Source organism: Phascolarctos cinereus, unplaced genomic scaffold (assembly GCF_003287225.1).
Source record: "Phascolarctos cinereus isolate Bilbo 61053 unplaced genomic scaffold, phaCin_HiC Scaffold_726;HRSCAF=1367, whole genome shotgun sequence".
NCBI classification, from domain to species: domain Eukaryota; kingdom Metazoa; phylum Chordata; class Mammalia; order Diprotodontia; family Phascolarctidae; genus Phascolarctos; species Phascolarctos cinereus.
In genome coordinates, this window is record NW_027556098.1 from 385,435,197 (window position 1) to 385,460,069 (window position 24,873).

The 24,873-nt window shown below is 49.3% G+C and overlaps 1 protein-coding gene across 1 annotated transcript in view; it reads right to left on the reverse strand.

The window, feature by feature from the left end:
• The window catches only part of FBLIM1 (filamin binding LIM protein 1), a 35,038-nt gene extending 15,075 nt beyond the window's left edge, over positions 1-19,963 (reverse strand). The window contains 6 exon segments of the mRNA XM_020973192.2: positions 1,127-1,296; positions 2,558-2,675; positions 4,500-4,687; positions 9,196-9,446; positions 12,882-12,983; positions 19,842-19,963. Coding sequence (XP_020828851.1) covers positions 1,127-1,296; positions 2,558-2,675; positions 4,500-4,687; positions 9,196-9,439 — 720 coding nt within the window. The 5' untranslated portion in view covers positions 9,440-9,446; positions 12,882-12,983; positions 19,842-19,963.
• Positions 19,964-24,873: the final 4,910 nt, after the last annotated feature.

Below are 24,873 nucleotides of genomic sequence, written 5' to 3' on the forward strand. Positions count from 1 at the left end.
TCATTTGCCCATGGTTACATAGCTAGTAAGGGGCTGAGGACAGATTTGAACTCAGGTCTTTCTGACTACAAATCCAATATGGCATCCACCAAAGTATGGTGGAAGAGGCCAAGGGAAAGGACTGAATCTTCTCTGGAGGTTTTAGTGAAGGCAAAGAACCCAAATATCCCAATCTCTCTCTCTCCTTTCTCTTTCTTTCTTTCCCTCTCTCTTTCTTTTCTTCTCTCTTTTATCCTCCCTCTCTTCCTCCCTTCCCTTCCTGCCTTCCTTTCTTCCTTCTCTCTTTCTCCCTCCCTCTTTCTTTCTTCCTCCCTCTTCCTCCCTTCCCTTCATTTCCTCCTTCCTTCCTTCCTTCCTTCTCTCCTTCCTTTCTTCTCTCCTTCCCTTCCCTTTCCTTTTCCCTTTTCCTTCTTTCCTTCCTTTTCTTTCTTTCTTTCTTTCTTTCTTTCTTTCTTTCTTTCTTTCTTTCTTTCTTTCTTTCTTTCTTTCTTTCTTTCTTTCTTTCTTTCTTTCTTTCTTTCTTCCTTCTTCCTTCCTTCCTTCCTCCCTTCCATTTACTTACTTGATTTTGGCCTTTCTGCTTTCCTAAAGTATCAGAGCTTTGCCATTTGGGATGCTACATGAGCAGCCATGCAATCAAACCCTGAGTGTGCAGCAGGAATCTTTGTCTACAACGTCTCGGACAAGTGGTCCTGCAGCTTCTTCTGGAAGGCCTCCAGGTGCAGGGAACACACTTTGGGCCAACATAGACTGAAATTCCTTCTAAATGGGGTCTCCTCTCAGGGCTGCTCCAGGGCCTTCCTGGCTCTCCCACCTTGAGCTCCTCTGGAGTTGTAGCTCCACCCCTCTCTCCTCATGAAACTCCCCTTCCCCATCCTCCAGCCTGTCATGGTGCGAGGGCAAGAAGGTTGGATTCAAAGCCAGAGGACCTGAGTCGGACTGGCCTCTGCTACTTAACTTCTCTGGGCCTCAGTTTCCTCATCTGTAAAATGAGGGGTGGGATTCTTAGAGTGGCCTTGAAGATCCCTCCCAGTTTTAAATTGATGATCTCATGAGTCCTCTGCCTTTTTTCTCCTTCCTCCTTTCTGCAGCAGCCCTCCCCAAGGGTCGCCCAGGGGATACTTACTTGATAACAGGACTCACAGAGGGGCCGGCCATCCTTCTGGTAGAAGCGCTGGCCTGCCAATTGTCGGTGGCAGGCCCGGCACGTGAAACACTGGGCATGGTACTGTCTCTTCATGGCCTCTACGGCCAGCTCTCGGGGGGACACTACTTTGTGGCAAAAGGCACAGATGTCTGTGGGATGGGACAGAGGGAGGGTCAGGAGCCCATCCTGAGCGAATACAAAACCTTTCCCAACTCACCAGAGTACCTTAATTAAAGAAGATGCGACGAACCTGGCACTGTTGTGGGTAAAGCAAAAGAAGAATGCTCTCTGCTAATAACAATTCACTTTGTAGTGGTGCTTTGTGGGTATGAAGAATACATAACCATTAAGAGAGAACCACTGACGTGGACAGACAGAGAGGACTCTGTGTGATCTAGTAGACAGGAGATATGGCTTCTGCTCCTGGCTCTGTTACTAACCACCCTCTGGGATCCTGGGCAAGTCTCCTGTCTGGGCTTCAGTTCTCTCCATTATAAAATGAAGTCGTTGGATTAGACGATGACTAAGATCTCATCTGGCTCGAGGTCTTGTGAACCTATCTGAAGGCTCAAGGCCTTCTTGGCTGCAGGCGGCTTTGCTGCAGTTTTCTTAGGGGAGTGTGTCATACTTTGTCAGGTTTGAGTTACTGGAAAAAGAGACAATGCAGAGGAATTATTAAGCTGGAGGGGCCCTTAGAACAGAGAATGTCAGGGCTGGGAGGGCCCTTAGAACAGAGGATGTCAGAGCTGGGAGGGCCCTTAGAACAGAGGATGTCAGGGCTGGGAGGGCCCTTAGAACACAGGATGTCAGGCCTGGGAGGGCCCTTAGAACACAGGATGTCAGGGCTGGGAGGGCCCTTAGAACACAGGATGTCAGGGCTGGGAGGGCCCTTAGAACAGAGGATGTCAGAGTTGGGAGGGCCCTGAAAACAGCGAATGCCAGGGCTAGGAGGTTCCTTAGAACATGGAATATCAGACCCAAGAGAAACCTTAGAACCCAGAATGTCAGAGCTGGAAGAGCCCTGAAAACACAGGATGTCAGAACTAAGGAGTGCCTCAGAACATGGAATATCAGATCTTAGATAGAACACAGAATATCAGGGCTAGAAAGGACCTTAGGAATCACCTAGTCCAATGCTTTCATTTTTCGAGAGGGAATACTGAAGCCCAGATGGGAAGGGACTCGCCCAAGGTCATGAGTCTTCTCCGCAGAAAAGACAGCTGTGGACTCTGTCATCCTCAGTGTAGGAAGCAGAAGTGCTTTTCAGGCTTTGCCTGCATGGAGAGTGACAAGCACCCCCTCTCCTCCTTGTTCCCAATACCTCCAGCTGTCCCAGAACAGAGCAGGCAAGCTCCCCGAACCTGACTGCCTGGGAAGGTTCTCACCCCTGCCCACTACCCATGGGAATACCTGTGGACTCCTCCCTCCCTGGGACTCGGTCTGGCTCTTCAGGGGGTGGCAGTAACTCTTCCTGTACTCCCTTGAGGTGATTGGGCCGAGGCTTGAGCTGGCGGGGCTCAGGTAGGGCCTGTAATGGAGACAAAAAGGAAAACACCAATGCTGATGGTTCCCAGCAAGGGCAGAGACACACCATTAGCTCTGATCCCTGGAAGGGCCCTGTGACCTGCCTTAATGACCTTCGCATCTCTTCAGTGACAAAGCGCGTTCATCACAATGGGTCTCTCACCCTGGCCACGTGCCCATTTTATGGATGGGGAAACAGAGGCCCTGGAATAGGGGGAAGCAACTTCCTCAAGGTCATAGGACAAATTAGTGGCAGAATTAGGACTAGAACTCGGGTCTCACTCCTCTCAGTCCCAGGCTCTTCCCATAACACCACAGCTGATTATTCCTAGCTCTCAAGAAATTGCTCAAGACCTGGCTTTCCCCCAAGCCCTTTGGCTTTTGGCCTGAGCCTGCCTCAGTAGACAAGTGGGCACTTCTCACCCCTCCGTTCTCCAGCCCTTCCCTCCTACCCCTACTGGCCCACACACAAGCTAGTGTCCGGTTATCATGGGATGGCTGGGAAACCAGTTGGTTCTTCTGTCCACTGAGGACAAAAGCCAGAGAAATGGATTTTGTAGCATCACAGAACATGCAGTATCAGAGCTGGAAGGCACTGAGGACATCAAATGTTCAAGTCACAGGATTTCACAACTGGAGGCTAGTCCAATAGAGCAGACAAGAGGTCATCTGATCTTGGCCTGTAGACGTTCAGTGAGGGGAATCCCATTCCCCATGGAAGCAGCTAATTCCACTCTGGGGCAGCTCTAAGTCACCAAGCCTCAGTTTCCCCTCCCAGCTTCATCTTCCCACAGCTCTCAGTTGAGCTCTCTAGGGCCAAGAACAAGGTTCATCCCTTTTCAAATACTTGAAGAGAGCTGGAAGAGGTCTCTGGGCTGGGAGAGACCTTAGAATAGGAGTTCTAAGCCTGGGGTCTACAGACCCCAAAGAGTTCTATGAATTGGGATGGGGAAAAAACCCATCTTTTTCTTTTTTTAGTGAAATTTATTATTTCCTTCAATTATGAATTTAAAACAAACAACTAAAATATTATTCTGAAAAGAGTCCATAGGTTTCACCAGACTGCCTAAGGAGTCTATGACCAAAGAGATTACATAGAATGTAAAATATCAGAGCTGGGAGGCCTTTGAATAGAGAATGTCAGAGCTGGGAGGGTCCTTAGAACATAGGATGTCAGAGCTTGGAGGCACTTCAGAGATCATTTATTCCAACTGCCCCACTTGCAGATTAAGAAACACAGAGCTCTTCTTTTAGCATAGGAGGTTCTGGGTGGACACGAGGAAAGTCTTTCAAATAGTGAGGATAGTGGAAAGAGGCCTGAACCAAAGAGTCAAGAGTGGGTTTGAGCCCCAGGTTACATTTACAAGCTATGTGACTTTGGGCAAGTAATTTCATATCTCTTGGCCTCAGTTTCTTCATCTATTAAATGGGGATAAAAATATTAGTTCCACTACAAACTTCCCTGCGACCTTGTGAGTATGAAATGAGGTAAGGACATAAACTGCTCGATAAGCAGGGGATGGGAGCGATTCATCAGCACCATTATGATTACTATTGCTACTCTTATCACTATTACTGTTATTATTGTTATTAGATATTGGAAAGGATGTTGGAGAAGGGCATGGGCTCCCCTTCTCTGGGGCCTTTGTAAGCACAGTACATCTCCCAGTTGTAAGGCTTTGGGAGCTCTATGGAAGTTAAGGAGTAGGTCCCACAGCCTCCAAGGCCAAGGATCCCCCTTTTCCTTCTCAGCCTCTGTCTTTGTTGCCCATCTAGCACAGCTGTGGAGGAGGAGGGGAGGCTTCTATGTTTCCTAGGGCTTTGGTACCTGTGGGGGGGGAGGTGGAGGGACCACATGCAGCTGCTGTAGGTCTTCTGAGAGTGAATCCCCTCCCTGGGTGAGGCCCTCCTCATCTGGTGGGAGCAGGAAGGCTGGAGGGGGCAGTGGAGGAGGGAGGAGATCCAGATCAGGAAAGCTGTCCTCAGCATCTGGGGCTGGAGGAGGGAGCGATGAACCTACAAGTGGAAGGAAGAGCGAGATGGAGACCAGACCCTCATGGGACAGGCCGACTCCCAGTGAAATGAGGAAGAAGGTGTACATTGTCTTGGATACCCCTACCCCCAGTAGGCACCTCATGCCACTAAGGCCTTTCCTGGCACTGGCAGCATTGACCCTCAGACCTCTTTCTCCTCCCCATCAAATCAAACCTCCAAATCCAATCTTCTCAGGGTTCTTCTCTCTGAATAGCTAATCTGAGGAGATAATGCCACCTTAGAACATAGAATGTCAGAACTAGAAAAGGTATCAGAACATAGGATGTCATAACTGGAAGGGAGCTCAGCATACAGAATGTCAGAGCTGGGAAGACCCTTAGAACACAGAATGTCAGAGCTGGGAAGGCCCTTAGAACCCTGGATGTCAGAGCTGGGAGGGCCCTTAGAACACAGAATGGCAGAGCTGGGAGGGGCCTCAGAACACAGAATGGCAGAGCTGGGAAGGCCTTTAGAACCTTGGATGTCAGAGCTGGGAGGGCCTGCAGAGATCATTTTACTGAAGAGGAAACTCAGGAGCAGAGAGAACTGAGTTGGCAGGACTTGCCCAAGATGACCCAGAAGAGAAAAGGGCCGAGGCTGGCCGAGGGCTGGAGCAGGGAGCAGAGGCCCCAGAAATCCTGCCTGTCGGTCAATGCTGTGCCTCTCTGGGCTCTCGGAGGCTTCGGGGATAGGGGGGATGGAGAATGATGAGCAGGATTAAGTTAGTGGTCACCCAGCCATTCTGCCCCTCCTCCTTCTGTTTCCTAACAATTACCCCAGGTGTAATTAACACCAGGGAGCCTTCCTCCCAAGCCCACGCCCAGCATCTGCCAGGTTGCCACAACAATGGTGGATAATTGCTGTGGGAACAAATGGTGGAGGGTGAATGCATCACTAGTCTTACCTCCTGAGCCAGACAGATGGGAGGGATGGGAAATCACAGCCCGGCGAAAGAGCTGGCAGGGAGGTAGCCACCCCGGCCGCCTGCTGGGGCTTGGGCTAGTGCCAGTCCCAAAGCAGGGTCAGGCTGCCCCCAGGGGCTTGGGCCTTGGGCATCACCCTGCAGGGGGGGATGGGGGCCAGGACTGCTGCTGAGGTCTACCTTTGCTTTTGTGCCTCAGCACTATAGGCCCAACCCCTCCCCTAAATCCTCTCCCCTAAGAGATCCCAGCCAGTTTATAGGATCACAGATCTAGACTTGGAGGGGATTTCTGGGGCCATTTGGGCCACCCCTCTCATTTTACAGATGAGGAAACTGAGGCCCGGGGAGGTGAGGGATTTACCCAAGGCCACTTTTTCTTTTTCTTTTTTTTTTTTTACTTTTTGGCTAGGTAATGGGGTACTTTTTCTTTTTTTTTTTTTTTTGCTTTTTGGCTAGGTAATCGGGTTAAGTGACTTGCCCAGAGTCACACAGCTAGTAAGTGTCAAGTGTATGAGGCTGGATTTGTCCTCCTGACTCCAGGGCCGATGCTCTATCCACTGCACCACCTAGTTGTCCCCCAAGGTCACATAAGTAGTAAGCATTAGAGGTGGGTTTTAAACCCAGGTCTTCTCCAGCTTGACAGCTATAGATCTTTTCACCGTCGTGGGGACTGCCTGGTATCACTGGGTTTAGAGCTATAGGAGATTACCCAGTCCAAGGTTAGAGAACCTGCAGCCTCGAGGCCACGTGTGGCCCTAGGGCCTCAAGTGAGGCCCTTTGACTGAATCCAAACTTCACAGAACAAATCCCCTTCATAAAAGGATTTGCTCTGTAAAACTTGGACTCAGTCAAAAGTCCTGGTCCTCAGTCCTAGGCGGCTAGGGGGCGCCACAGTGCGCAGAGTGCTAGGCATGGAGTCTGGAAGACTCAGCTTGGTGAGTTCAAATCTGGCCTCAGACACTTACTAGCTGTGTGACCCTGGGCAAGTCACTTCACCCTGTTTGCCTCAGTTTCCTCATCTGTCAAATGAGCTGGAGAAGGAAATGGCAAATCATTCCAGTATCTCTGCCAAGAAAACCCTAAATGAGGTCATGAGAGTCAGACATGATTGAAAAATGACTGACTGAAAATAGTTTCACGGACCAAATGGCTAAATGAATGTATTGTAGAGAAAGAGAACTCGATTTGGAATTGGGAAACCCAGGTTCAAATCCTGTGTGTGACATCCTCACTAGCTATTGTGACTACTGTCACGTCCTTTATGTTCTAAGCCTCAGCTGCCTCATCTATAAAATGGGGATAAAAAAATTTCACTCCAGGGGCAGCTAGGTGGCATAGTGGATAGAGCACTTGCCCTTGGAGTCAGGAGGACCTGAGTTCAAATTCAGCCTCAGATACTTGATACTATCTGTGTGACCCTGGGCAAGTCACTTAACCTCGATTGCCTCACCAGAAAAAAAAAATCCTTTCATTAAGATTTCATAAGGTTGTTGTGAGACAAGATAGCAACTCAAAGCCTGTCTGGGCTGGGGCTGTGATTGAGAGAAGGCTCTCTCTGGATTCCCCAGGGGTGAGGACTGTGCGGGGGTGGGGTGGGGAGCCGGAGACAAGCCGGGAGGCCTTCTGCTTGGGACAGCTGGGGGCTGGGGGCGGTCTGGTCATGTGCCTGCCTAGTACACACACACACACACACACACACACACACACACACACACACACACACACACACACACACACTTCAGCACATTCCCCAAGGATCCCTCCCAGCTGGGATCCTGAGGACAGCACAATCTGTCCCCCAAGCCTCCTCGCCCCCAGCTGCAGCCCCTGGCTGCAGTCACCAGCATTTTCTGCTCTGGTGTCTGTGGGTTTGGGCAGCTGCTCAGGCTGGGCCCAGAGACCCCTCTGGGGAGGGAGAGGAGGCCTAGGCATCCTGAGGAAAGCCAGGGCTCAGCTGCTGTCTCCAGAAAGTCCTGGCCAAATAGCTCTCTGAGTCATGCTCCCAGCTGCTGTCCCATGTTCCCATCAGACTGCGTTTCCCCTCCATCCCAGGCTACTTCTCCCTGGTTCTCCCAAATCAACTCGCCTTCCCTCCCACCCCTCACTTCAACTTAGCCTCTTCCAGAACAGAGAGGGAGAAGGCACCTGACAGACATCTCCCCATCGCCCTGGGAGGGTGGGAGCACCCAGGAAACACAGAATGATGGAATTGGAGGGTTGGTGGGTACCCATGGAGGCCCCGTCCTGGAACACATCTCCAGCCCGTGGCCATCACCCAACAGGTCTGCTTGGGGCCGTGTGCCTCTCCACCTTCAGACACCTTTCGTTTTAGGAGGCTTTTCCTGACAACACGCCTAAATCTGCCTTCTTGTGATTTCTACACACTGCTCTCAGCAGATCTCTGGACCCAGACAGAATACACTCAGTCACTCATTTACACAAACAGCCCTCAGGCACTTGAACCCAGCTCTCCTGGCCTCTTCTCCAGGCTAAACACCCCGATTCCTTCAACCCACCTTCAATATATCATGGAAAGATCCTTCACCCTCCTGGTGGCCTCCTGTGGACCCTCCCCAGCTTAGCAATGTTTTTCCTAAACCCTGGTGCCCAGTACTGGCCACACACACAAAGATGTGACCTGACTCGGGCACAGGACAGTAGGGCTGTCTCTTCTTTATTTCCCAGAGCTTAGCCTCTCTTATTGCCCCCAAAATCACTTTAGGGTTTTTTGCTGACAACTTTTGAGTTTCCCCTCACAATACTCCCCAGATTTCTTCAGAAAACTATTGTCCATGGAAGGGTATGTTGGAGCCAGCTGAACCAGCCTGGGAGAGCTGGTTGTTAAATTTTCTTCCTTTTGTTTTGGAGGCAGTAAGATTAAATGACTCTCCCAGGGTCACAGAGCTGGTAAATGTCGGAGGCTGGATTTGAACTCAGGTCTTTCTGACTCCAGGGCCGGTGTTCTATCCACTATGCCACCTAGCTTACCCAATTGTTAAATTTTCATTGTGAGCACTTCAATCTCAGAAATCTGAAAATGCTACAAGTCAGGTTTAATTTGTTTTGCTGATTGCCTAGACTTAGGAAAGTAATGGAGAAAATATTAATAATGTAGGTTAAATTTAAGAGTGGGTCCTGCATACATTTTTGGGAGGAGAGTCAGTTGTTAAAGATTAGCTAGAACAGTCCTGTGCCCATGTCTCCCCCATCTTGTCTCGTGAAGTGAATTTCTTTAATCCAACTTTAAGATTCCACACGGAGCTAGGTGGTGCCATAGTGTGCAGGGCACTGGGCCTGGAGTTAGGAAGCTCAGACACTTACTAGCTGTGTGACACTGGGCAAGTCACTTCACCTCTGCCTACCTCAGTCTCCTCATCTGTAAAATGGGGATAGCAGGGTTGCTGTGAGAATCCAACAAGCTATTTGAAGAAGTGCTTAGCACATAGTAGGTGTCGTGTAAATGCTTATTCCCTCCTTCCTACAGCACCTTGCTCTCAGTCCACGCTCCCTCTCTGCCACATCTGCCCACTTGTTTGCCCCAGTTTCCCTGCCCCATGTTTTGTCTTACCTCCATTAGGTAGAAGGACCGGTGGGGGAGGTGCCACCGGAACGCTGGGGATCCGTGGGTCCTGTCTGCTCACCAGAAAGTCGCTGCTGGGCTTCTTGGCCGAGACAGGCTCCCGGGCCCAACTGGCCCGACTGGAACTGGCCACCTGCCTCACCTCATCCACCACGGCTGTGTCCCGGCGAGGGGGAGTCAGGGTGATGAAGATGGAGGAGGCCATCCTCTTTCCCGACTTCGCAGCCATCATCTCCCTCCTGAGCAAAGAGAAGAGTTAATGGCCTGGGGCTGGGGAAACAAGCCTCTCCCAGCTCTCACCCCTTCCCACTGCCCAGATCTGCCTAACACCCCTGTGTGATCAGGACTCCTCTGCTCAGAAACCTTCCATGGCTCCCTCTTCCCAAGGGCCTAAAAAATAAACTACTGGTCCTGCTGTTCAAGCAGCTACCTGAAATGATCAGGGTGGTTTGTGAGGATCAAATAAGAGATTATTTGGAAAGTACTTAGCATAGTGCCTGGCACAGAGCAGATGCGCAATATCAATCAATTAATTAATTAATATTAAGCTTCTTTCTCTCCCTGCCCCCTTTCTTCCTTTCTCCCTCCCTTCTTTCCTCCCTCCCTTCTTTCCTTTTTTCCTTCTTTCCTTACTCCCCTTCTTTCTTCCCTCCCTCTTTCCTTTCTTCTTCCCTTCTTCCTTCTTCCTTCCTTCCTTCCTTCCTCCCTTCCTTCCACAACCTGGCTCCCATCTACCTGCCCTCCCTTATCTCATAGTACAAGCCCTCACATATTCTATGTTCCAGACAAACACTAACATTTTCTACCCCCTATTCTTGTCCTTTTCTCTTCCATCTTCCTCCTTTTTCCCATCTGTTGAATTCCTTCCTTTCTCTCAAGGCCCAAACCTTGAGATGCTGCCTTCTCCAGGAAGTCTTCCCTGATCATTTCCCTTCTCACATTCCACTTTCTAACACACTTGAGTTCTAACTCATTAGACCATAAGCTGCTTCTGAGGGCAGGAGCTTTGTCGGGGGGTTTTTTTTCCCTTTGAAAACAACAACAACCTCCCCTCCTCCCTGGCAGCACGAAGCACAGTGCTTTGTATTTAGGAGAGTGATGAAGCTAGGGGCTAGCCCTGTGATTTCCTCCCCGGTGAGGAAGCTCCTTCTCCCAATGCGTGTCAGTCCCTTCTCTGTAACTTAGCACCTAATCTGGCTTGGTAAATATTTGGTGAGTTGATTTCAATTCTCCTGCTCTCAGGCTGGTAGCAGTCTTGCTCCAGGAGAGCCCAAGCGGCAGGACTACATGCACAAGTTCCAACATGCCAGCACACACATGTGCAGATTCAGACACATGCAAGCTCTGATGGATTTGAGGGCTCCTCCCTCGAGGAAGACAGAAGCATCGCTCCTCCGAAACTGCCGTCTCTGATGCGCAGCTGTGCAATCCTGGGCAAATCGCTTCGCCTGACAGAGCATTGGTTTTCTCATCTGTAAAATGGGGATAATACTACCGGCACTGCCTGTCTTACAGGGTTGCTGTGACTTGCAAGCACTGGGTAAACTGCAGAAGGTCAAAGCTAAATGTAGCCGGGCACTTCAATACAATAAATAGTGAAATACCCTACTGTGTGCATAATACTGTGCTTGATGCTGGGGCTAATCAGCACAGTTCCTCCCTCAAAACACTTGAGGGAGATATAGGGTAGTTAAAAAACAAACAAATAAACAAACACTGAATTTAGAGTCAGAAAACCTGGGTTCAAACCCCAGGTCTAGAGATTTACTAGATCTATGACCTCAGTTGGGGCAGCTAGAGGGCACCCTAGTGGATAGAGTGCAGAGCCCAGAATCAGGAAGACTCCTCTTCCAGAGTTCAAATCCAGCCTCAGACACTTACAAGCTGTGTGATCCTGGGCAAGTCACGTAACCCTGTTTGCCTCAGTTTCCTTATCTGTAAAATGAGCTGGAGAAGGAAATAGCAAACCACTTTAGTATCTCTGCCGAGAAAACCCTAAATGGTCACAAAGAATCAGAGATGACTGAAATAACTGAACAAGGACAAACGACCTTAGTTTCCCCTCCTGGGTCTCATTTTCCTCATCAGTAAAATGAGTGGGTTGAATTTTTTTTTGGCAGTCTGGCTGCTCAGTGCTTTGTAGATAAAGAGCTTATCCTCGGGTCAGGAAGACCCAATTTGGAATCCAGCCTCAGGTATTTACTAGCTGTGTGACCCTGGGCAAGTCACTTAACCTCTATCTGCCTTGGTTCCTCCATCTGTAAAGTGGGGATAATAATAGCAAGGTTGATGTGAAGTTCACATGAGATAATAATTATAAAGTGCTTACCAATTCTTAAAGCTTTATATAAGTGCTAGCTATTATTATCCCCAGAATAGGTTTTTTTTAGTTCATAATTGAAAGACATGTTAAATTTCAGTTAGAAGTTAGTGAAAATAAAGATGTAAATTTTTTTTTCCATCTAAGTTCACAGACCCCTTGAACTCTAGACTAGAAGATGTCTAAAATCCCTTCTAGCTCTGACATTCTGTTTTCTAAGATCCTTCCAAGGTACAACAATTTATATCAGGGGAGGGGAAGCTGTTGCCTCGAGGCCACATGTGGTCCAAAACGTCGCACTTGAGGACCTAGAGGGCCACATGTGGCCTCGAGGCAGCACGTTACCCTCCTCTGGTCTACATCATAAGTTCCTTCTAATTCTGATTTTCAATGTTTTCAGACTCCTCTCAGGGCTAATACTCTATATTCTGAGATTCTTTCCAGCGCTAAATCAATTGTCATCATAAAGAAAGGAAGTATAGTGTGGTTGGGGGAGGTACTCAGTTTGTCATTGTTAAAAAAAAATGGTCCCAGGGTGGGAACTTCCTAATGCAGATTGTGAATCATTTCTTACTTTATAGATACGTTTTAGGGAGTTGACCAAGACAAGCAGAAGTTAGATTACTTCCCCAGGGTCAGACAGCTAAGTAAAGGTCAGAGGCAGGTTCTGAAGTCAGGTCTTCTTCATTGCTCTGAACCCCTAAGACTCTATTATTGGGGCGGCTGGGTGGTGCAGTGGATAGAACACCAGTCCTGGAGTCAGAAGGACCTGAGTTCAAATCCGATCTCAGACATTTGCTAGTGACCCTGGGCCAGTCACTTAACCCGATTGCCTTAAGGAAAAAAAGATTCTATTATCAGATTACAGTTGCCTTCAATGGCATGGGGCAGGGAAGAAATACATAAGCATAAAATTATTATTTCCTTTGATTTACTCATTCCCCTCGTAAGGGACACAAAATTTCTCTGTTCTTACCTTCTTCCCTTTGTCTTTCTAAAGAATGAAACAGGGGCCAGGAGCTCCATTTGATAAATTGACCAACTGAGGTTACGAGGAGGCCAGGGCCGGGGAAGGGGGGATTGACACCAGGATGTGGGAATGGGACACCTAAACCCTGCTCCCTGCCCATTCTACCTGCCTGGTCAGATGGAGCAAAGGGCAGCCACTCCCTGCTCACCATATTAATGATTGATCTCTCTTCCATCAAGGATCTGAGGAGAAGGAAGGGCTCTGCTGACTGGAGGCAAGAGTCCTGGCCCCTCCCCAGCCTCCCAGCACAATTTAACACACACACCCAAGAACAGATGTCTGCTTAACCCCAGCCCTGCCTAAGGATCCCCACCCTGGACTTACAGACTTTTCCTGGTCTCCCTCCCTGGTCAGTGATGTTCTGCTGAGGAGATTCCAATGGTCCAAGAGTAATTGGAGATGGGAATCAGAGCTCAGGAAGACATTCTAGGGGAGAGAATGCGCAGATATTGGATTTTTCTGGTTGCAGGAGAACGTTCTGGGAATCACCTGTATCTAGGGACTTACAGCCATTGGCCCAGTCCCAGGAACCCCAAGGGCTAGGAATCATAAGAGGTCTTCGAAAAGAAGCACAGAACACCAGAGTGGATAAGAGCTTGGAGACTACCTAGTTCCCCTAAACAAAAATTCCTCCTAAAACAAGTCAAAGGATCTGGATTCAAATTCCACTTCTGATGCTACCTGTGTGACCTTGGGCCACTGGGTGGTCTTCCATGTCCCTTTCAGATTTAGATCTATGATTCTACGGTTTTCAAACTTTTATTTAAAGCAGCAATGAGGAACCGGCAGCCCTAGGCTTTTTAGGTCCTCGGGTTTGGCCTTTTCACTGAGTCCAGGTTTTACAAAACAAATCCTTTTACAAGGGGATTTGTTCTGCGAAGTTTTAATCCAGTCAAACTTGAGGACCTAGAGGCCATGTGAGGCCTTGAGGTTGCAGGTTCCCCACCTCTGGTTTAAAGTCTTCTGGTGACAGGACTCACTACTCCCTAAAGCAGTATGTTTTCACTTTTGCTCAGCTCTTTTTCCTTAAGTCATTTTTCAGTTGTGTCCAACTCTTTGTTGTCCTGTTTGGGATTCTCTTGGCAGAGATACCAGAGCGGTTTCCCGTTTCCTTCTCCAGCTCATTTTACAGATGAGGAAACTGAGGCAAACAGGGTGAAGTGACTTGCCCAAGGTCACACAGCCAGTAAGTGTGCTCAGCTCTAAGTGTTAGGTTTTCTTTCTTTACATGGAGCTGACATTGTTCTTACTATAACTCCCCCCACCATTGCTCCTGTTCAAGTTTATTGATCTAGTTTAATCTCCATATGATATTCTTCCATATAACAATCCTTGAACTCTTTGAAGACAGTGATCACAGTCCCCCAGAATCTTCTACTTTGGATGTGGTCTCCAGAGGTGGGGAGACAGAGAATTGAGGCCTGATAGAGAGGGTTCAGGGGAAGGAACTGCAGCTCAGACCAGGAATCCTGGGGTCCCACCCAGGCTTGCTTAGGCTCTTAACCCTAGTAGGGGCCCAATGTGTGCACTTGGTATAATAACCATAATAATAACTGGTATTGATGTAGAGCCCTTCAAGGTCTGCAAAGCACCTTATATCACCTTGTCTGATCCTTACAACAATCGGCTGAGGGAGTGCTATTGCTATCCCAACCTACAGCTGAAGAAACTGAGTCAGAGAGAAGTTAAGCAGACAATGTGCATCTCTTTCTCCTCTCTCTCTCTCCCTCCCTCTTCCTCCTTCTCTATCTCTGTCTTTCTCTGTCTCTCTCCTCTCTCTCTACCTCTCTCTGTCTTTCTGTGTGTCTTTGTCTCTCTTCCCTCTCTCTCTCTCACCTCTCTTTCTCTCTCTCTTCTCTTCCCTCTCCCTCCCTCTTCCTCCTTCTCTCTCTCTCTGTCCCCTCTCCACCCTCTCCTCTCTCCCCTCTCCTCCTTCTCTCTCTCTTCTCTTCCCTCTCCCTCCCTCTTCCTCCTTCTCTCTCTCTCTGTCCCCTCTCCACCCTCTCCTCTCTCCCCTCTCCTCCTTCTCTCTCTCTTCTCTTCCCTCTCCCTCCCTCTTCCTCCTTCTCTCTCTCTCTGTCCCCTCTCACCCTCTCCTCTCTCCCCTCTCCTCCTTCTCTCTCTCTTCTCTTCCTCTCCTCCCTCCTCTTCCTCCTTCTCTCTCTCTCTGTCCCCTCTCCACCCTCTCCTCTCTCCCCTCTCCTCCTTCTCTCTCTTCTCTTCCCTCTCCCTCCCTCTTCCTCCTTCTCTCTCTCTCTGTCCCCTCTCCACCCTCTCCTCTCTCCCCTCTCCTCCTTCTCTCTCTCTTCTCTTCCCTCTCCCTCCCTCTTCCTCCTTCTCTCTCTCTGTCCCCTCTCCACCCTCTCCTCTCTCCCCTCTCCTCCCTCCCTCCCTCTCTCTCTCTCTCTCACATACGTACACACACACATCCCACACCACACAACGAGCAAGCACCTGAACCCAGAATCTGACTGAGGTCTCTTGACTTCAAGGCCAGTATTCTTGCCATGGAAGGAAGGAAGAAAGAAAGAAAATAAGCATTTAGTAAGCACGCGCTGTGCTAAGTAAGCCCTTTCACAGAGTGACAAGAGGTTGGGCTGGCCACACTGGCCAGCGGATCCCTCAGAAGGACCTGCCCTATCTAGCATCCTGGGCGTGGGTCTACACCTGGGGCCAGTGTTATGCTGCAGTGGCATGGGGACCCAAGCCGATGGGTGGCTGTGATAAAGAGTGAATGGTGTGTCCAGGAAGGAGCAGTCTGGCCGCAGTGGAACGTCTCAAGAGCAGCCCTACCCATGGGGAACTTGGGGCAGAAGGGAAACCTAAACTCTCAGAATAGCAGGGATATGCTGGATCCAGTTGGTTATGGATTATTCAATTTACTACACGATCATTTTGTGCCTGGGAAATCAGCAAATGTCACAAATCAGAACTTATTTTATTGTTTTTGATTGTCTAGATTTAAGAAAGTGATGGAGGAAGTGTTAAAAACGCAAATGACACATAAAAGTGTACCCTGCATACCTTTCTCCCCATCAACAGCCGGTTGTTAAACACTGACCAGCACCCCCTTGACTATAGGCCTGGGGAAAAGGCCCAAAACGTAATTTCTAGGCTGTTCCATCTGAAGTTCCATTCTTGGCTTCCATTTCTATTTGGCTTTAAGGTATGGATAGTACTTTCTTCACGACAGTCCTATGAAGAAACTGAGGCTCAGATTGTCAATGATTTTCCCAAATTCACTCAGATAGTAAGTATCAGAACTAAGATTTGTACACCAGGGTTTGCATCCCAGCTACTGCCTATGTGACCTTAGGCAAATAAATCACTTCAGCTCTCTGGTTCTCAGTTTCCTAAAAATGGGAGGAGGGTTGGACTTAGCTCAAGGTCTTGGCCTGCTCTAAATCTATGAGGCTATGACCCTATGAATCTGAGCTTGGAATTCTAAGTGTCTGCAGGGTGACATTCAATGATGGGGTGTTTTAATTAAGAGTCTGTGTTTTCACTGGATGACATAGAGACCCCAAATTCTCAGATACCCCAGGCCTGAAAATTGCTCTATGTAATTGTACCCATTGGGAAAGCTGCGGAGAGGCCCAAGAGAACTGTTATAAAGTCATTGAAAACTGAGCTCCTCCCCTCAGGAGATGATGGTCAAACCAGTCAGCCCTAAAATGTTGGAAAGGGCACCAGATTTAGAGTCAGAAGACCTGGGTTCAAATCTCAGAATCTGCTACCTCTTAGCTGTGTGACCCTCTCTAAACCTATATTTCCTTATCTGAAAAAGAGAGTTCTTTTTCCAGTTCTAGTGAATACATAAACTCCTTAACAGCCTTACCTTAAGCCTTCCTTCTGGGCCCCTTCACCCCCAAGCAAGGTCTAGAGTGACCCTCCTCCACCCAAATCCATTAATGGGCATCTACACACACACACACACACACACACACACACACACACAGGCAGGCAGGCACACACAGAGGCACATGCATACCCTCTCTGGGAAAATCATTTTTACCGGATTTCTTTAGAAAAACTGAACAGCAGCCTGGGGCAGAGGAATCCAGTCCTGCAACCCAGATGCTGACAGCTGTGCAAACCCACTCCCCCTTCTCCTGCCCTCCCCCTTCTCTGCCTTGCTTGTGGTTACTGGTGGAGAAGGCAGTCCCCATGGGAACAATGAGTTTGGAATTTTCAAAGCCCATTCCGCTCGAGACCCTTCTGCAGAGCTAGAGGCCTGACCCCATTTGGGTCCTGGGGGGTGGGAAGAACCCTACCTCCCTCGATGGTCATCCCCCGAATTCTGTGGGAGGGGAGTGGTGGTGGTGTGGTCAGACCCTATCCTCTCCCTCCCTTAAAGGGCCAGACCTCTGTGGGGAATAGAGTCTCTCCCCAGCAGGCAGTATCTTACCCCATGGCTGGGGATCTGAACAAACCCCACCTTGACCTGGAACACTTCACATCCCACCCCCCACCCCTTCCTCTGATAGACTAAACGGATATCCAGTTTGGGGGTGGAAAAGGAGAAAGTAGGAACAAAGAAAAGGAAAGTCATTTCCTGCCCAGAGAAAGGAAGAGAGAGACCATTAGGGCTGGGACACACAGCCTCAGGGCTCCATCCAGGGGGGAAGGAGGAGCTGGTGTCAGCAGGAGCAGGAGGCATTGCGTCCCCCCACCCTCAAAGAAGGCAAAACCCCCAGGGGACCTAGCAGGTTTGGGTGGGGAGGCAATGCTGGTCACTGGCTTTTCCAATGCGTAACAGCATGGGAGTGGGGTTTCAAGTTCCCCCTGAAAGTCTGTAGCTTGATGCAGTCTGTATGTTAAAAAGCATTTTGGTTTGAGCCCAAATTGGGTCATGGAGTTAGGAAAAAAAAGGAACTCAGAACTACCGTTCTCCCCCCAAACCCCCTTTTAAAAGAAGCATTTGTAAAACCGCTTAGCACAGTGCCTGGCTCATAGTAGGCACTTATATAAATGCTTATTCCCTCCTCTCTCCCCCTTTCACCATTCCTGCTCTTCCTTATTTTTCCTAGTTTCCCTTCATGGTTCCCCCCCCCCAAATACAAACACATACATGCATAAACCAAGTCAGGCACTCATCCCCATCAGGATAAACAAGGAGCAAAGGAACTGCACAGGGCCTGAGAGCTAGTCTAGAGAAATCAAGTGGGGGAAGCCTGCCGTTCCCATCTGCCTGTCACAAGCCCAGGGTTCAAATCTTACATTCTGCCACTCTCTCCCATTTCAACTGTGCTAAAAAGTTCTGGCTTTTACCAAGTGTTTTCTCACAAGTACCTTGTGAGGGATGTAGTCCAAGTATGGAATTATTCCCATTTTCCAGATGTGAACAACTGAGGCTCAGAGAAGCAAAGGGACTTGCCTGGATTCCCACTAACGGTAAGTAATCAAATCCAGGTCTCTTTCTACAACATTATTGCCTCCACAATTAACAGCTGCCAGACCTCAGCTAAGTCACTTTAGCTCCCAGACTCCAGTCTACTTCTCTGTAAAATGTGCATAATGGCAGACTACAATGAAGGAAAATGCCATTTAAATGCTCGTTCATTGATTGATTGGTTCTATAAATGAGAGGCAGGAAGGTCTGAGAAGGGGAGAGGTGTGGAGTAGTCAGCACAGGGCCTGGTACCTAGTAAGTGATGAATAAATGCTTTAATCTAATCCCTGGGAGGGATGAGGGTGCTCCTTTACACAAGTGAAAGACTACGTGTGAGGACATTTTGTGTGTTGTCAGACTCAGTTGATGGTTTGGTAAGTTTTGATAAATTCATTTTTTTCTCCTTTTTTTATTCTTTGCTACAAGGAGGCATGATTCTATTTGGAAATGAAAGTGATGTAAAAACAAAAGATATCAAACATACACACACACACCAAGTTGGTGGAGTGGGGGCTGGGGAGGGTGGCAAAGCTTGGGTGATAAGGGAGTATTCCAGAAGGGGCACATAGCCAGTACTTTGGGCTGCTCAGGTCCTGTCCCAGGGGGAACGGGCTAGGGTTTAATCTTCTGTGATAATTAGGAGGCACAAAAATAGCCTTTCCCTGGCCTCTCCTTCCACTCAGCAGAGCCTGAGGGGTGGATGGGAGGCCCCAAGCAGCTGGGCAATGTTCACTGCCTGTTCCACTTCTTGCCCTAAACCTCAGGGGGAGGGTGGGCACAGACATGATGGAGTGAGGGGCAGGGAGAGGGGATCCCCTGCCTTACTACTGCAGGGGAAAAGGCCCTGAATTCTGGGGAGTTCTAGCTCTGTTGCTTTGTGCCCCTTACGAATAGTATGCCTTTTCTGGGTCTCAGTTTCCCCACCTGTAAAACGAAGGGGTTGTACCCGATGACGTCTGCAATTGCTCCAGTTTAAAATCCTATCCTCTACAAAGAAGTCTGGGAGCCCTTTGGAAGGCATCTGTCCTCTAGCTCCTTGGGGGCTGATTCTGATCCCAGGCATGGTTGAAGGTCCTATGCTGTGGACAGAGCTGACCTCTTCCGCTTTTCCACAAACTCTCTCCACACCCAACCAGGGAGGTGGACGCGGTGTCCCAGGGATGGGCGGCACCCAGTCCTTGTCCAGGGGACAAGGGGGACGGGAGGCTATCCTTTGAAGGGACATAGAAGCTTTTGAACCACCCCCCCACACCTACCCCTTCCCTGCACTTCTCTTCCCCCTCCCCCCTCCCTCCCTCCGTGAGTGTAAGGATTGGAACCAGGCAGAGTCCCAGGGTCTGGATTTAGAAGCAGATGCTTGTGCTTGATGAGAGGACCTGGGTTTAAATCCCCACTGGGCAAGTCACTAAAACCCTCGATGCCTCAGTTTCCTGGTCTGTAAAGTGAAAACGTTGGCTTAGAAGACTTCGAAGGGCTCTTTTGGCTCGAAATCTTATTGTTGGGTTGGGCTGGGGGGTGTCTCTGCACGGAGACAGGGGCGATTCCTCTGCCATCGGTAAGAAGCTGGGCAGGGTGCCTGCTGATGCTCGGGCAGCTGAGGTCATCAGGGCACTGGTGCTGCCTTTCACCTCCCCCCTTCTGCCCCTGGGGCGAGCATTATCCCCTACCTCCTCGACGTCCCTCCTTGGGTCGGTTCTTCCCCCCGTCCCAGGCACCACTAGGAACAGATCCCCCGGCTTTGTCCCTCTCTCTTTCAGAGGGTTCTCCCTCAGGCCCCTTCCTCCCCCCTCCCCCGATTCCGAGGGAGCTGGGGCTCGAACCTGCGGCCCTGCAGCCGCCCGGACCTCCCCACTGTTCCTCCACCGCCGAGGAGTCCCCATTGTTCGGCTCACCTGAGCTCCGGGAGCCGCCAGTCCCGGACGCCCTCTCTGGCAGCCCCTCAGTGCCTTCTGCCCCGGTCAGGGAGGTAAGTGAGCCTCCCCGCTGACATCACAGCCCCTTCCTTTCTCCCGGCCCCCAGCCTGCCAGCCTCCCTCCCTCTCCTCCTCCCCTCTCTCCCTCCCTCTCTCCCTCTCCTCCTCCCCTCCTTCCCTCCCTCTCTCCCTCCCCCACTCCCCCTCCCCCCCTACTTCTTTTCTTTTCCTCCCTCTTTCCCAGCCGGTCCCACAGCAATCCCTTTACCATAAAAGGTGAAAGCCTTCTAGGGGGAACCTCTGACAGGAAACAACTCCTTTACCTGCCCCTGGGGCTCAGCACTCAGCTCCCCCTGCCCCAACACTCCCCTCCTCTCCCTTACCCTGACTTTGCTCAGAAATTTTCTTTAGCCTCCTTTCTCTTTGTCCCTTCCCCCTCTCCCTTTCTTTGGCCTGTCTTCCCCTTTTTCTTAGGTTGGGATTGTTGATTGGCCAGAGGCAGGTAGGGTGGAGAAGTTCCACCCCCTAAGTGCTGTCCTACCCCCTCGGATGGCTGCCTAGTCCCACGCTGACCCCCTTCCCAGCTGCTGACTGTCCCAAGAGTCTGGGTCCCTATTGTCTGCCTGGAGGTGTGATTTCCTTTCCCCTAGGGCAAGGACCTGGGTGACAGCCAGCAGGCTGAACCCAAGGCTGGGAATCAGGTTGCCTGGGTTTTCTATCTCCCTGAGTTCTTTCTGAATCCTTGCCTCCTGCCATCACACCCTATTTACCCCCATAAATGACCTGTAAAGGGGGCCTAAATGCTCCCTGGATCTCCCCAGCCCTGGAAGAGACAGAGAATGGGGGCCTGATTCAGGCTGGAAAGAGAGATGATCTGCAGTCCCCCTGAAGGCCAGTGGAAGGGACAAGGGACACCTCTTCTCCAGAGGCCTGATGAGCCCTGAGCAAAGCATCCGGAACAAGAAATCTGAGTCCAATTTGGATGTAAACAATAACTTCCGCCTTGGTGCTCCCTGATTAAAACCACATAGTTGCAGCTACTGGTGAAGCTGCCCTTACCCATCCCAGGAACCCCCTCCACTGATCTACTGCCTGGGAGTTAGCAAGGGGGACTCTCTCCCACCCCCAGTGGGGAGACGCACCCCTTAATGGACCTTTAAAGTCACCTCAGGCTTAGGAGACCTCCTTGATTGCCCACTCCTTCCAAGGGATGCCCTTTCCTGACTCCCCTCAGTCCAGAGGGCCAGAGAGCTGCAACTCAGAGGGACTTTAGAGGCTATCTGGTCCAAATCTCTAATTTTACAGAGGAGGAAAATGAGATCATTGTAACTTCACAGCTGTCAGAGGCAGGATTTGAATCCAGGTCCCCTAACTCCAAAATCAGTGCTCCTTCTATTATGTCGCACTGCCTCCCATAAAAAGGTGTGGACCAGGAGCTGAACCCAGGCTTCCTGCATGGCAGGAAAATTCCAGCGCAAAACTGTTCATGCATAAATCCCAGATTTGGGGATTTATTTATCTACACACATCTTGTCTCCCCTAGTACAAGGATATTTCTTAAGCATTGGCAGGGACTACTTCATTTTGTCTTTGTATCTTCAAAGCACTTAGCTCAGAGCCTGGCACATAAGGATTAATAAATGATTGTTGAATTGAACTGAAATGAGGGCCAGATATCCCACCGACTTCCATCTTCTCCCCTGCTACTTCTTCTGTGTACCTATTGACACGGTGTCTCCTCATTAGATTGTAAGCTCCTTGAGGGGAGGCCCTGTTTTTGCCCTTTTTTGTATACCTAGGACTCAGCACAATGCCTCAGCACATAGTAAGCACTTAATAAGCATTTGTCAACTAACTGATGACTTGACCTCTGTCTGTCAAAGGGGCACACCTTCTATCCCTCATCCACTATACATCCTCCTCTTCTTTGTCTGAGTTTCAAAATCCATTCTACAAAACCATCATTTTGGGTCTCTATTTTCTCCCCAAGTTTCCCAGGTCTATAAGTTTTCTATTCTTGACAAGTGGTGGAACATGTAGTCTGCCACAGGGGTTGTTATCCCCATTTTCAGATGAGAAGACTGAGGCAGTAAGAGGATTTGGGTGATAGTTTTGAGGTAATATAGAGAGTGAGAATTGGAAGTCAAAATTAGGTCTCCCATAGTCTAGGGATGTTTCCTCTGGACCCTCCAAGTTAATGGGCAACCTTTCAGTTCCCAACAATTTCCATTTTCTCCCCAGTAAAATGAGTGGGATGGATTAGATCAAGAGTTCTTAACCTGGTACCCATGAATTTGGGTGGTTTTTTTAAAGTATATATTTTGATAATTGGTTTTTTGGGGTTGTTCTTTTTTTTGGTGAGGCAATCAGGGTTAAGTGACTTGCCCAGGGTCACACAGCTAGTAAGTGTTATGTGTCTGAGGCCAGATTTGAACTCAGGTCCTCCTCACTCCAGGGCCAGTGCTCTATCCACTGTGCCACCTAGCCGTCCAATAATTGTATTTTGTAATCCTGTGTATTTTATTTTATGCATGTAGAAACATTCTGAAGAGGGTCCATGGCCTCACCAGATGCTGCCAAAGGGTCCCTTAGTTCATCAGGTCTTTGTTGCTGCTGTTTGGTCATGTCTTTTGACCCTGTCTGTTTTGTTTTGTTTGTTTGTTTGTTTGTTTTGTTTTTTGGTAAAGATACTGGAGTGGTTTGCCATTTCCTTCTCCAATTATTTTACAAATGAGGAAACTGAGACAAACTGGGTTAAGTGACTTGCCCAGGGTCACACAGTTAGTGAGTGTCTAAGGCCAGATTTGAACTCAGGAAGATAAGTCTTCCTGATTCCAAGTCCAGTGCTCTAACCACCCATACCACCTAGCTGCCCCTCATCAGGTCTAGATGATCTCTAAGGAGGAAAGAGAGTTGAACATAGTCAGGAAGACCTGAATTTGAATCAAGCTTCTGACAATTTACTATCTATGTGACCGTAGTCACTTAAGTTCTCTGGGACTCAGTTTTCTCATCTGTGAAATGAGGATGTTAAGTTCAATCACCTCTAAGGTCCATTTCAGTGTAAAGTCTGCGATCCTGTCATTTGATGGTCTTATAACCCTTGGATTACAGACTCCATAAGTGCCCAATCAGCAAGGAATTATAAAATCCCCTAGACTCTGGTTTTCCCAAAGGGTATGGCTGGCTCTGTATAAAAGTGAGACAGGATCAAGGGAAGAAGGTCCCTTCTGTCCCTCAGGTGGCAGGAGTCCTTGCTCTGGTAAGGTGTTACCTATCGCAGTACCATTTCCTTCTCCATTCACTGGAGCTGACTTGGCCCCACCAGGGGCATGGCTGCAAACATCTCTCCTTCATCACCAGCAGCGTCATCAGTGGCAAACTTCCTGGAATGAAAACCCAGGAAGCAAACTGGGAAGTAATCCCAGCTCTCTGTCTGACTTTTTTCACCAGGCTTTCCGGCTGGCTCACCCTCTCTCCAGGTATTCATTCTCCTTCCCTCTCTGTTGTTTAAAACCAGGGCTGCGTGGATCCTGGGAGTGGAGTACCTTCTGGGCTACACTTGGGCCCTTGCCAGGGAGAAAGACCAGGGACAAGTTGAAGGGGCTATGGGCCTTTCATGTCCTGCTCATGCCAAGTAGGCATGAGGGAGACCTGAACCTCATCCCATGATCGCAGCGTGGATAACACTGCCTGACTGCAAGAGCCTCCCTGTGCCCAAGCTCTCCTCTCATAACCCAGGGTTGGAAGCATCCTAGGAGTCAGAGCGGGGAAGGACCATCAAAGGGCAACTGAGCCTGACCCCTTCATTTTTACAAGAGAGTAAAGTGAGGCTCAGAGAGGCAAAGTTAGTTTCCCAAGTCCACACAGTAAATTAATCGCAGAGTTGGAATTGGAACCCAGATCACAGAATCACAGAGTGTCAGAGTTGGAAGGGAACTTGGAGGTTGTCTAATCCCACCCATGCTGGAAAAACAATTTCCTTTACGTCATATTCAGTAAGTGACTCATGGAACGTCAGGACTAGACAGACATTCATAAAGCTCAGATGTGAAAGGGATCTTAGAATGCAGAATGTCAGAGCTGGCAGGGCCCTTAGAACACTGAATGTCAGTGCTGGGAGGGGCCTTAGAACAGAGAATGTCAGAGCTGGGAGGGCCCTCAGAACACAGGATGTCAGAGGTGGGAGGGAGCTTAGAACACAGAATGTCAGAGGTGGGAGGGCCCTGAGAACACAGAATGTCAGAGGTGGGAGGGAGCTTAGAACACAGAATGTCAGACGTGGGAGGGCCCTTAGAACACAGGATGTCAGAGCTGGGAGGGCCCTTAGAACACAGAATATGAGAGCTGGGAGGGCCCTTAGAACACAGAATGTCAGAGCTTGGAGGGACCATAGAACACAGAATGTCAGGGCTGGGAGGGCCCTTAGAACACAGGATGTGAGAGCTGGTAGGGCCCTTAGAAGAGATAATGTTGGAGCTGGGAAGGACCTTTGAGCATAGGATCATAGATAAATGGAATGAAAATGAATAAAGAAGTGAGAAGAATTTATTAAGCACTGTGCTAAGGGTTGGGAACACATATAAAATTGATGGTCCCTGCCCTCAAAGAGCTTACAGTTGAACAGACAGATCAAAAACATAGTGAGCAGTGGTGAACAGGGAACGGTGTTTTGGTCTAGGAAGTCACAAGGATGGGGAGCAGAGCCATAAGGAAGTCAATTTGCACACCCTTTCTGGAAGCAATGGCATTACTAATTAGAGTTCTCAGAGAAAGAGGAGAGGGGCGAGGTACTTGGCAACAGAGCACATGGTAAGATGGCCAGGTGGATAGCAGCAAGCAAGGTAGGATGTCTGTTACCCACAGATATATTTGGAGTTTGCTCTCACTGACTCACTTCTCTGGCCAGCTGGGCCCTAGGGTGGGAATTCCTAGAAGAGACCATCTAATCCAATCCCCTAATTTTAAAGTTGAGAAAACTTGAGTCTCACAGAAGGGAAGTAACTTGTCC